We start from the raw sequence: 13024 nt of genomic DNA, 5'->3' as shown, positions 1-13024 counted from the left end.
AAATGGCATACATTCTGGGAAACGCATACGTGTGGTGAGAAACACATACCCCAGCTGAGGCCCAACTGGCAACCTAACTGCTCACCAACATAAGCTTACTATTTCATTATATCTACCCCATAACCAGAAAGGGAAGGGAAGTACATCTTATCAGAGCCAGACAAAATAGACCTCTCCAGACAGCAAACATCATACTCAATAGTGAAAGACTGAAAGCTTCTACTCTATGATCAGGATCAAGACAAAGTAGCTGCTTTCACAACTTCTATTCAACACACTACTGGAAGTTCTAGTCAGAGCAATTAGGCAAGAAGAAGAAATTGGAAAAGAAGTACTAAAATTACCTCTGTTCATGGATGGCATGATTTTATATGTAGGAACTGCTATAGTCCACACAAACACACAACTGTTAGAATAAATGATTTCAGTAAAGTGACAGGACACAAAGTCAACGTACAAAAATCCATTGCATTTCTATATACTAATAATGAACAATCTGAAAAGGAAATTAAGAACACAGGCATCAAAAAGAATAAAAAACTTAGGAATAAAGTAAACCAGGGAGGCGAAAGACTTGAAAACTGACAACTACAAAAAGTTGCTGAAAGATATCAGGTACAATAGGAACAAATCTCATACTCATGGAACATTTAACATCGTTAAATGTCAATAATGTCCGAAGTGATCTATAGAGTCAATACAATCCCTACCAAAATCCCAACGTTTTTGCAGAAATGGAAAACTCTACCCTTAAACTTGTATGGAATTTCAAGGGACCCCAAATAACCAAAACAATCTTGAAAAACAAGAACAAAGTTGGAAGACTCATTTCATGATTTCAAAACTAAGTACACAAATAAAAACCACAATGAGATATCACTTCACACGCCTTAGGATGGCTACTGTTAAAAAAAAAATCATAAAATAACAAGTATAGATGAGGATATGTAGAAACTGAAACCCTTGAGCACTGTTGGTGGAAATAATAATTGGTGCAATTACTATTGAAAAGAATACAGCAGTTCCTCAAAACATTTTAAAAAGAATTACCATATGATTCAGCAATCCCACTTTTGGGTATATATATGAAAAAAGAATTGAAAGCAGAACCTCAAAGAGATATCTGTATACCTATGTTCACAGCAGCATTATTCACAATCGGCAAGAGACATAAGTAACCCAAATGCACACAGAGAGATGAATAAACAAAAAGTGGTGTACACAGAGAGAGGAATGTTATTCAGCCTTAAAAAGGAAGGAAATCCCATCACATGCTACAAAATGAATGAACCTTGAGAACATCACGTTAAGTAAATAAGCCACAAAAAGTAAGTCACAAAAAGACAAAATACTGTATGATTCTACTTAAATGTAATATCTTGAGTAATCAAATCCATAGAAATAAAGTAGAATGGTGGTTGTCAGGGGGAGAGAGAAATGAGGAGTTGTTTAATGCGTACAGAGTTTTAGTTTTCAAGATGAAAAAGTTCTGAAGATCTGTTGCATAACAATGTGAATATCCTTTTTTTAAAATATTTATTTATTCTGGCTGTGCTGGGTCTTAGTTGCAACACGCGGAATCTTCGTTGTGGCATGCATATGGGATCTAGTTGCCCGACCAGGGATTGAACCCGCGCCCCTGCATTGGGAGCACAGAGTCCTACCCACTGGACCACCAGGGAAGTCCCAACAATGTGAATATTCTTAACACTACTGAATTGTACACTTAAAAATGGTTAAGATGAGATAAACAAGGTCCTACTGTACAGTAGAGGGAACTGTATTCAGTATCTTGTAATAACCTATACTGAAAAAGAATATGAAAAAGAATACATCTGTATAACTGAATCACTCTGTGTACACCAGGAACAACACTGTAAATGAACTATACTTCAGTAATTTTAAAAGATGGTGAAGATGAGAAAACTTGTGTTTTTTACAATTTTAAGAATGTTTAATTAATTTTAAAAAAGGGAGATAGAGTACCCCACACTGCAGTTTAAAAGAAGCCACTGATCTTTACAAATCAAAGATCCATTAAAGTCCACAGTATAATATTTATAAGCAAATAAAGGAAGTAGGGAGGAAGGCAAGTTCAAGAAATCTTTCCACCTATTTCCTATAGAAGAGGAACTGTAATTCCAACTCTAAAGGGCCAACCACCTGGACTGGGAAAAGAGCAAGGTGGAGGAATTGTCACATAGATCTAAAGAATACCAAATACAGCCCAAGAGAAGATTTCCAAGTGGAACTGGAAACATTAAGGCTGGGTAATACCTGGGTGCCAGAGATGCCATTCCCCAAAAGCAAGGAAAGGAAATTCAGTAACTGAAAGAAATGTACCCAACTGACACAATGCGTGAGGTAGAAGGGTGGAAATAGGGTGAAAAGTAAATGGTTCTTATCACTTAAATTTAAAAAGAAGAAAATGCTCATAAAAACTTCAAGATCAGAAATGAACAGTATGATAGTATGATGGCAAGCATCACCCCAAAAGGAAACATGAGAGGACAGGAGGCATAACCCAGGAATCTACTGAGAAACCATTAGTAGTCATGATCCGGACCTTACCCCAAGTAAAGGGTAAGTATTCTCATATACAATCTCACAACTCATCAGATGAAAAAATTCATGACCGCTCACCAAGCCAAAGGTGCTGAACACAACCTCACATAACTTCTTATCAGCAAAGTCCCAAAAGAACAGGAATTACAAGAACCTGGGCCCTATCCAGAACCCTGGCCAGCACCAAGGTTAGCCACTGAGACCCACCTAGGTGGGTAAAATGGCTAACGTAAGTACAAACAGCTCCAGGGGCCCAGTACTAGCCAGCACTCCTAGCCTGAGTTGTTCCTTGGGTATACAGAAATTACGAGACTAATGCTTGATTTTAAAACTTATTAATACACATTCACCAATCTTCTGACATAGGGCCTTTTCTTAGGGTTTCAGTCCACTGACTAGAGTTCTGCATCGTATATTTCAAAAGAAACAAAAGCAGTGCATTGGCTATCATTTCCATTCCAGCATTCTATTACAGTAATTTAAACACTTACTCAAGTTGCAGAGCAATCTAAATACAGAACACTCTCTAGACTTTTTAAAAACTTCCCAATCTGTTTGAACAATACCTAGTTCAAGAGAACTTTTTTTAAACAACTCAGCATCAATTCTTTGCAACTTTTTTTTTTTTAACCTAATAAGCAGGACATGGAAACACAATCTTGGAAAGGACTAAGGAAAGTTCCCTAAAAGAAATAACAACTAACTGAAAGACAGAAGTTAGTAAAAAGGGAAGCAAGAAGGACAGCAGGAAAGGAATAGGAAGGAGGGAGTGAAGACAAAGAAGCCCACAGGGGATGGAATCCTAGTCAGAAGGATCATCATGTGCAAAAGAAGAATTAAGAGAGAGAAACATAGTGTACTAGATAACTGCTAAATAGGAGAATGGGAAAACAAAATAAAGCTGCTGAAGCAGCTAATATATCTAAGGCTTGATTCACTAAATTATGTAACAAGATGCTGTCAGAAAATTCTATCAACATTGATAAATCATGAATACTTTAAGACCTGTTGTCTTGAAAGTAAAATGTTAAATGATCTACTACTTGACCTAGAGTTACAAACACATTTAAAAGACTATTCAAAGGGACAATTAAGTGAATATAAGCCAATTAAAGAAAGGTACTACATGGTTACGAACTTGGATGAACTACTGCCAGACAAATTTCACCTTTTAATACCGTAAGTATATTATTCTTTTGCATATATTAGAAATTTGTCATAGAAAGTTTTAGTAAAAGCTTCAAAGAAAAAAAAGACTACATAGAGTAACAATAATACAGATTCTGAGAGGCAGACTTCTGACTGAAAGAATAGAATAAAATCTTCAAAACATTAAAATGGCCAATCTAGAATTTTACACCCAAGTAAACCTCAACCTAGAATTTGATACCCAGGGTAGACCTCAAGAGAAAGGGTGAAATAAAACTTTGGACAAATGGATATGCTTATTATTGATAAGCCATGAATAGAAAATCAAATTTTAAAAAGATTACAAGGTTCCTCAAAAGAAAAAAAAAGAAAAAGGCAAAGAATCTAAGAGCAAGAAGAAAGAAAAATATGGTAAAGAAGGAAATAAATACATGGGTAAACCTAAATAAGCAAACTGACAAAATATTAACAAAATAAAATACTTATTACAGTTATTTCTCAACTTACAATGGAATTACATCCCGATAAACTCATTTTAAGTTGAAAATACCATAAATTGTGAAAATGCATTTATTACACCTAACCTACCAAACATCACAGCTTAGCCTAGCCTACCTTAAATACACTCAAAACACTTCCATCAGCCTACAGCTGGATAAAATCATCTAACATGAAGCCTATTTTATAGTAAAGTGTTGAATATCTAATGCAATTTATTAAATACTGTACTTAAAGGGAAAAACAGAATGGACCTATGGGTACAGAATGGCTAAGTGTATCAGCTATTTACCCTCGTGACTGCAAAGTTGACTGAGAGCAAGGCTGACTGACAGCTACAGCTTACTGTTGCTGTCCATCCTTAAGCCAAGAGTATCATACCCATATCGCTAGCCCAGGAAAAGACCAAAATTCAAAGTACAGTTTCCAGTGCATGTATATCACTTTCTCACCATCAGAAAGTTGAAAAGTTGTAAGCCAAACCGTCATAAGTCAGGTGCTGTCTGTAGTCTGGGAGTCTTTAAAGCCAACTGAAACACTAGATAACAGCATAGAAGATGGCAGAAACAAAGACTGGCATTCTTAAAGTGTTCTAAATTGATACGTCTGAGCATATACAAAGTTCAATTACAGATAAAAACAACGAAAAAGCAAACTTCAAAGGAACTACAAGCCAGGAAAAGTCTTTACGAAAGAGTAATCTCTGAGTTCAAAAAACAGATTGGAAAAGAAAAACTGAAGAAAAAAGGGATTAAAAAAAGAAAAAATGATACACATGGGGTTCAAACATACCACTGAAACACCATTATTTTTCTTACCAGGTTTGCAAAGAGTTTAAATAATACCTAGTCTTGATAAACTCAAGAGAAAACAAGTGCTTTCATACGTGAGTAAAAACAATTTGACAATATTTATCAAAATCAAAAATGCACTGGGCTTCCCTGGTGGCGCAGTGGTTAAGAATCCGCCTGCCCATGCAGGGGACATGGGTTCGAGGCCTGGTCCAGGAAGATCCAACATGCCGTGGAGCAACTAAGCCCATGCGTCACAACTACTGAGCCTGCACTCTAGAGCCCACGAGCCACAATTACTGAGCCTGTGTGCCACAACCACTGAAGCCCATGCACCTAGAGCCCGTGCCCCACAACAAGAAAAGCCACCGCGATGCAAAGCCCACGCACAGCAATGAAGAGTAGCCCCCGCTCGCCGCAACTAGAGAAAGCCTGGGTGCAGCAACGAAGACCCAACATAGTCAAAAACAAACAAATAAATAAAAGAATGCACTGATAACTCTGAGTATTATTTTAAGCATCATTTTCTACACATTTTTTCTCATCCAAAATAACACTCATTGATATTCAACTTAGCATTGTTCTTAATACCAGAAGACTGGAAATAACCTAAATGCCTATCAATAGAAAACAAGTTAAATTCATCCTGACAATGGAAAACTATGCATCAGAAAAAAAAAAGTGGAGGGAAATGCTCTTTATAAACTAATATGAAATAACCCCCCAAAAGTTAGGTGAATAAAGGCAAAAACATTATTTTTAATTACATAATTTTATAATGATCCTCAAAAAAAGGACCAATTACCAATCAAATGTTAAAATTTTAAAGAACTCACTGTTTGAAAACTGGTAAATAAAAGGGGAAAATGAGACATTTACCCTGCCTTCCTGTACTAATGGTAATTCAAAGTAACTAAATGGGTAATAAAAGGAAGTTTCTCCTTATAGCAACAGACTAGCTGATGAAGAAAAATGATAGGATTAGAATATCACCATTTTGCAACTACAAATGAAATAAAAAATCTAGGCAATGGTTGCTGGCATTACAAAAAAAGCAACAACATGACATTTTTTGCCCTCTGATGGAAGAATACAACACATTCTATAAAAGTCTTGCCAAGAAATCTAATCGAAATCTGATCAAGCCTCTAAATCTAATAATCAAATTACAGAAACAGAGGAGACAGAAAAACATGTTCAATAATCCCACAAGGATACAATAAGCAACATCCAAAACAAAAAACCTTTATGGGCTAAATGATCCATGGAATCAGTAGTTTCTTCAACAAATAGCAAGAACAAAAAAGGATAAGAATTATGTATTTAAAAAAAAAACAACACATGTCAGTGACTATAAACAGCAGGGCAGCCAGAATCTATAAAATTAGTCCAGGCAGATAACCAACCAAGCAAAACAAAACAAACAAAAACAAAAAGCAAAATAAACAAAACAAATTATTCAAGCAGCCTCAAACTAGAAACAAATCACCTGTCCAAAGAGTGGACTGATTTAAAAAAAATTATAGTTTTCTGTTCAACTGTAAAAAGCAGCAGACTTCTAATACGCTAATAAGCAACACAGATAACTTATAGTGATATACTAAATGAAAAAAATGTCAGATACACATAGCACATAAAGTTTATTTCCATTTTAATAAAGTTATACAAAAAAAAATCTAAGCTTTGGTCATATAAAGTACATCAGCAGAGAGTGATGTCATCAAAATAGCAAAATGTAAGTTTTCTACCATCTTCCTCCCAAAGAACACTGATGCTGACAATCACCATGGACAACAGTGCCTTTGTGGAAGTCTGGGAGTACGGGAGAGAATTTCCGAAGCAAAAAATAAAATAAAATAAAATCCAAGACTGGACACACTGAAGAGAGTAAGAGGAACAGTTTCACTTTACCTGTGACACCCTTCTCCCAAGGCAGCACAGCACAGTGCCAAGAAAGAATCTTGTCTGAGGATGCCCCCAATCCCACATAAGAACCCCCAACTCTCCATGTACCTCACTCACACACACTCCCACCCTGTGGCTGGCTCCTTGTCTGCACCCCTAAGGGCAGCAAAAGCAAACCTTCACAGACAATTAACAGCATGTGCAAAAAGCTGTCCAGACCCTGCAGAAGTGGGAGAAAGTACACAAACTTGAGAATTCAGCACTGCTGTAGGAAAAACACATGAGAGACTGTCAGCACTCAATCTGGCTTTGTATGATCAGGAGACAGCAACGATCTTAGAATTACCTTCCAAAACAGAACAAGAAATGAGGAGCAGATATATCCGTTAAAAAAGGTCTGAGATGGGGCTTCCCTGGTGGCGCAGTGGTTGAGAGTCCGCCTGCCGATGCAGAGGACACGGGTTCGTGCTCTGGTCTGGGAAGATCCCACATGCCGTGGAGCAGCTGGGACCGTGAGCCACAGCCGCTGAGCCTGTGCGTCCGTGCGTCCGGCGCCTGTGCTCCACAACGGGAGAGGCCACAGCAGTGAGAGGCCCGCGTACCGCAAATGAAAAAAAAAAGGCCTGAGATGGACTTCCCTGGTGGCGCAGAGGTTAAGAATCCACCTGTCAATGCAGGGTACATGGGTTCAGGCCCTGGTCTGGGAAGATTCCACATGCTGCGGAGCAACTAAGCCTGTGCGCCACAACTACTGAGTCTGCACTCTAGAGCCCATGTGCCACAACTAATGAGCCTGTGTGCCGAAACTACTGAAGCCTGCGCGCCTACAGCCCGTGCTCCGCAACAAGAGAAGCCACCACAATGAGAAGCCCACACACTGCAATGAAGAATAGTCCCTGCTCGCTGTAATTAGAGAAAGCTCAAGCGCAGCAATGAAGACTCAACGCAATCAATCAATCAATCAATCAATCAAGGTCTGAGAAACACTCAGAATCCATTCATTCGTTCCTTTATTTATTTATGCCTGCATTGGGTCTTCGTTGCTGCGCGCGGGCTTTCTTTAGCTGCGTCGAGTGGGGGCTACTCTTTGTTGCAGTGCGCGGGCTTCTCATTGCGGCAACTTCTCTTGTTGTGGGACACGGGCTCTAGGCACGCGGGCTTCAGTAGTTGCGGCACGTGGGCTCTAGAGCGCAGGCTCAGTAGTTGTGGCACAAGGGCTTAGTTACTCCACGGCATGTGGGATCTTCCTGGACCAGGGCTCGAACCTGTGTGTCCCCTGCACTAGCAGGTGGATTCTTAACCACTGTGCCACCAGGGAAGCCCTAGGCTCAGAATTCTTAACAGGGCTTATCAGAAGATATGTCTCTCCCAAAGCCAGTCAGTAAAAACTGGAGGAGATGACTGCTTCTCCACATGCAAAAACAGCAATTCAAGACATCATGGAACATGAAAAATCAAGGTGACATTAAACCACTAAGGGAACACAATAATTTTCAAGTAACCAATTCCAAGAAAATGGAGATCTGCAATTTGTCCAATAAATAATTCAAAGAAGTTGTTTTAAGGAAGACCAGTGAGCTACAAGAAAATACAAAAAAACAATTCAATGAAATCAGAAAAATACACAAAATGAGAAGCCAAAAATAAAATAAATTAATTAAAAAAAAATACAGGATCCAACTAGATGTGGCATGAAAGAGACTCACTACAACTTTAAGGACACACACAGATTCAAAGTGAAGGGATGGAAAAATATATTCCATGCAAATGGAAACAAAAAGAAAGAAGGAATAGCTGTATTTATACCACACAAAATACACTTTAAGTCTAAGTCTGTAACAGAAGACAAAGAAGGTCATTTTATGATGATGAAGAGGTGAATTTATCAAGAGAATACAAAAACAGCAAATATATAAGCACCCATCAGAGTATCTAAATATATTAAGCACATACTAACAGATCCGAAGAGAGAAATAATACAAAAATAGTAAGAAACTTCAATATCCCACTTTCAACAATGGATAGATCAGACAGAAGATCAACAAGGAAACAATGAACTTGAACTATACTTTACAACAAATGAGCCTAGCATACATACATAGAACATTCCATCCAACAGCAGAACACATTCTCCTCAAGCACATATGGAACATTCTCCAGGTCATATGTTAGGTCAAAAAAGAAGTCCTAGCAAATTTAAGAAGATAGAAATCATACCAATTATCTTTTCAAGCCACAGTGGTATAAAATAGAGATGAGAAACAGGAGGAAAGCTGGAAAATTCACAAATACGTGGATATTAAACAACATACGGGGACTTCCCTGGTGGTCCAGTGGCTAATACTCCGTGCTTCCAATGCAGGGGGCCCAGGTTTGATCCTTGGTCAGGGAACTAGATCCTACATGCCACAACTAAGAGTTTGCATGCCGCAACTAAAGATCCCGCATGCCACAACTAAAAAGATCCCACATGCTGCAACTTAAAAAAAAAAAAAAGGAGCCCACACGCCACAACTAAAGATCCTGCGTGCTGTGACCAAGATTTGGCACAGCCAAATAAATAAATATTTTTAAAAAATAAAATATACAACATATGTATGAACAACCAATGAGTCAAAGTAGTCAAAAGGGAAATCAAAAAATATCTTGAGACAAAAGTGGAAATGCAACATACCAAAACTTAGGGAATGCAGCAAACATAGTTCTAAGAGGGAAACTTACAGAGATAAATGTTATGTTAAGGGGGGAAAAAAACCCTCAAATAAACTACCTAACTTTACACCTCAAGAAACTAGAAAAAGAACAAACTAAGCACAGAAAAAGAACAAACTAAGCCCAAAGTTAGCTGAAGGAAGAAAATAACAAACATCAGAACAGAAATAAAGGAAATAGAAACTTGAAAAATAGGAAAAAAATCCATGAAACTAAAAGCTGGTTCTTTGAGAAGATTAAAAAGAAGGACAAATCCTTAGCTAGACTAAGAAAAGAAGAGAAAGCACTCAAAATCAGAAATGACAGAGGAGACAACTGAGGTATTACAACTGATGGATCTTAAGATACTACTATAAACAATTATAAGCCAACAAATTAGACAACCTAGAAAAATGGATAAATATCTAGAAACATACAACCTACAAAGACTGAACCATGAAGAAATAGAAAATGTGAACAGACCAATAATGAGTAAGGGAATTGAATTAGTAATCAAAACCTCCCAACAAAGAAAAGCCAAGGACCAGATGGTTTCACAGGTGAATTCTACCAAACGTTTAAAGAATAATTAACACCAATCCTTTTCAAATCCTTAAAAAAAAACTGAAGAGGAAGGAACACTCCCAAACTCATTTTACAGTGAAAACCAGCATTACCCTGATACCAAAGCCCAATGAGGATACAAGAAAAGAAAATTATGGGTCAATATTCCTGATGAACATACATGTAAAAATTCTTCAACAAAATACTAGCAAACCAACTTCAACAGCACATTAAAAGCATTATACACCATCATCAAGTGGGATTCATACCTGAGATGAGTATCATGTTTGTAGATGACATGATCTCATATATAAAAAAATACTAAAGACTCCACCAAAAACAAACAAAAAACTAAATAAACAAATCCAGTAAAGTTGCAGAATACAATATCAACATAATCAGTTACATTTCAATACACTAACAATGAACTACCTGAAAAAGAAAGAAAACAATCCCATTTACAATAGCATCAAAAATAAATACTTAGAAGTAAACTTAAGCAAGAAGGTGAAAACTACAAGAAAATGATGAAGGAAATGAAAGAAGACACAAATAAATGGAAAGATATCCTATGTTCACAAAGCAGAAGAATTAATATTGTTAAAATGTCCATACTACCCAAAACCATTTAAAAGTTCAATGACAAAAAAAAAAAAAAGTTCAATGACATCCCTCAAACTTTCAGTGGCATTTTTCAAGGAAAAAGAAAAAAAAAATCCTAAAATTCACATGAAACAACAAGACTCCGAATAGTCAGAGCAAACCTAAGAAAGAACAAAGCTAGAGGCATCACACTTCCTGATTTCAAATTATATTACAAAATTATGATAATTTAAAAAAAAATCATGATAAAACAGTACTGGAATAAAAAGAGACACACAGACCAACGGAACAGAATGAAAAGGTCAGAAATAAACTCATGCGTAAATGGTTGACTAATATTTGGCAAGTGAGCCAAGAATATTCAACAGGGAAAGAACAGTCTTCAATACATGGTGTTGGGAAAACTGAATAGCTACACACAACAGAGTGAAACTGGATCCTTATCTTACACCATACACAAAAACTAACTTAAAATGGATTAAAGACTCAAATATAAGACCTAAAACCAAAAACAGAGAGGAAAAGTTACTTTACAGTGGTCTTGGTAACAAATTTTTGGCTATCACAACCAAAAGCACAAGCAACAACAACAAAATAAACAAGTAAGACTACATCAAACTAAGAAGCTTCTGCACAGCAAAAGAAACAATCAACCTACAGAATGGAAGAAAATACTTGCAAACCATTTATCTTATAAACAGTTAATACCTAGAATATATAAAGGAGATTTCCCTGGCAGTCCAGTGGTTAAGACTTCGCCTTCCAATGCAGGGGGTGCAGGTTCGATCCCTGGTCGGGGAGCTAAGATCCCACATGCCTCACAGCCAAAAAACCAAAACATAAAAAACAGAAGCAATACTGTAACAAAATCAATGAAGACTTTAAAAATGGTCCACATCAAAAAAATCTTTAAAAATAATAAAAAATTTAATATATATAAGAAACTCATACAACTCAATAGCAAAAAAAATCAAATAACCAATTAAAAAACGGCAAATGACCCGAATAGACAGTCTTCCAAAGACAACATACAAATAGCCAACAGGAACATAAAAGATGTTCAACACCACAAATCATCAGGGAAATGCAAATCAACTACAATGAGCTATCACCTCACATCTTTTAGAATGGCCATCATCAAAAAGACAAATGATGGGCTTCCCTGGGGGCGCAGCAGTTGGGAGTCCGCCTGCCGATGCAGGGGACACGGGTTCGTGCCCCGGTCCGGGAAGATCCCACATGCCGCGAAGCGGCTAGGCCCATGAGCCATGGCCGCTGAGCCTGCGCGTCCGGAGCCTGTGCTCCACAACGGGAGAGGCCACAACAGTGAGAGGCCCGCATACCAGAAAAAAAAAAAAAAAAAAGACAAATGATAACAAGTGTTTTTGATGATTTGGAGAAAAGGGAACCCTGGTGGACTGTAAGTGGGGATGTAAATTGGTACAGCCACAGTGTAAAACAGTATGGAGGTTCCTCAAAAAATGCAAAAATAGAACATGATCTAGCAATCCTACTTATGGGTACATATCCAAAGGAAATGGATTACTATCTCAAAGAGATAGTAATTCCCCCATGTTCAATGCAGCATTATTCACAACAAAAAGCCAAGAAATGGAAGCAACCTACGTGTCCACTGATGGATGAATGGATAAGAAAGCTGTGGTACATATATATAACGGAATAAATTCAGGCATCTGTGACAACATGGATGGACCTTGAAGGCATTATGCTGAGTGAAGTAAGTCGGAGAAAGACAAACATTATATATTCTCACTTATACATGAAATCTTAAAAAGCTGAACTCACAGAAAAAGAGAGTAGAATGGCGGCTGCCAGGAGAGTGGGGGGTGGAAGAAATGGGATGATGTTGGTCAAAGGGTACAAACTTCTAGTTACAAGATGAATAAGTTTGGGAATTCCCTGGCAGTCCAGTGGTTAGGACTTCATGGTTTCACTGCCAAGGGTGCAGGTTCAATCCCTGGTCGGGGAGCTAAGATCCTGCAAGCTGTGCAGCGGGGAAGGAAAAAAAAAAAAAGAATCAGTAACTACAAAAGACTTTATCTGAACCTTGATTCAAATTTTAAAGGAAAAATTAAATAAAACTTTAAAAAATTTAGACTATGAGGGAAATTTGACCACTAGATGTTTTGTATTACATTACTCTTAATTTTTTAGTTGTAATGATGATATTGTGGTTATGTATTTTTAAAGTATTTGTCTTTTAGAGAACTATACTGAAATGTATACAGGTAACATAT

The 13024-nt window shown here is 37.4% G+C and overlaps 1 protein-coding gene across 13 annotated transcripts in view; it reads right to left on the bottom strand.

Annotated features, from left to right (window-relative positions):
- Positions 1 to 13024, bottom strand: part of USP34 (ubiquitin specific peptidase 34) — a 231411-nt gene that overhangs the window by 194156 nt on the left and 24231 nt on the right. For 10 of the 13 annotated variants that reach the window (XM_089923117.1, XM_089923124.1, XM_089923125.1 and 7 more), the window contains exon 1: positions 11475 to 12566. The exons of 2 other annotated variants lie outside the window; for them this stretch is intronic. In XM_089923117.1, the coding sequence (XP_089779243.1) occupies positions 11475 to 11715 (241 nt within the window). In that variant the 5' untranslated portion in view covers positions 11716 to 12566. One more of the 13 variants, XM_089923127.1, reaches the window with a different exon arrangement.

The sequence above is a fragment of the Delphinapterus leucas genome, chromosome 13, assembly GCF_059928025.1.
Source record: "Delphinapterus leucas isolate spDelLeu-1000000601 "Yukka" chromosome 13, BTC_Dleu_Yukka2, whole genome shotgun sequence".
Taxonomy (NCBI): Eukaryota; Metazoa; Chordata; class Mammalia; order Artiodactyla; family Monodontidae; genus Delphinapterus; species Delphinapterus leucas.
This window is presented reverse-complemented; position numbering and strand designations above follow the sequence as displayed.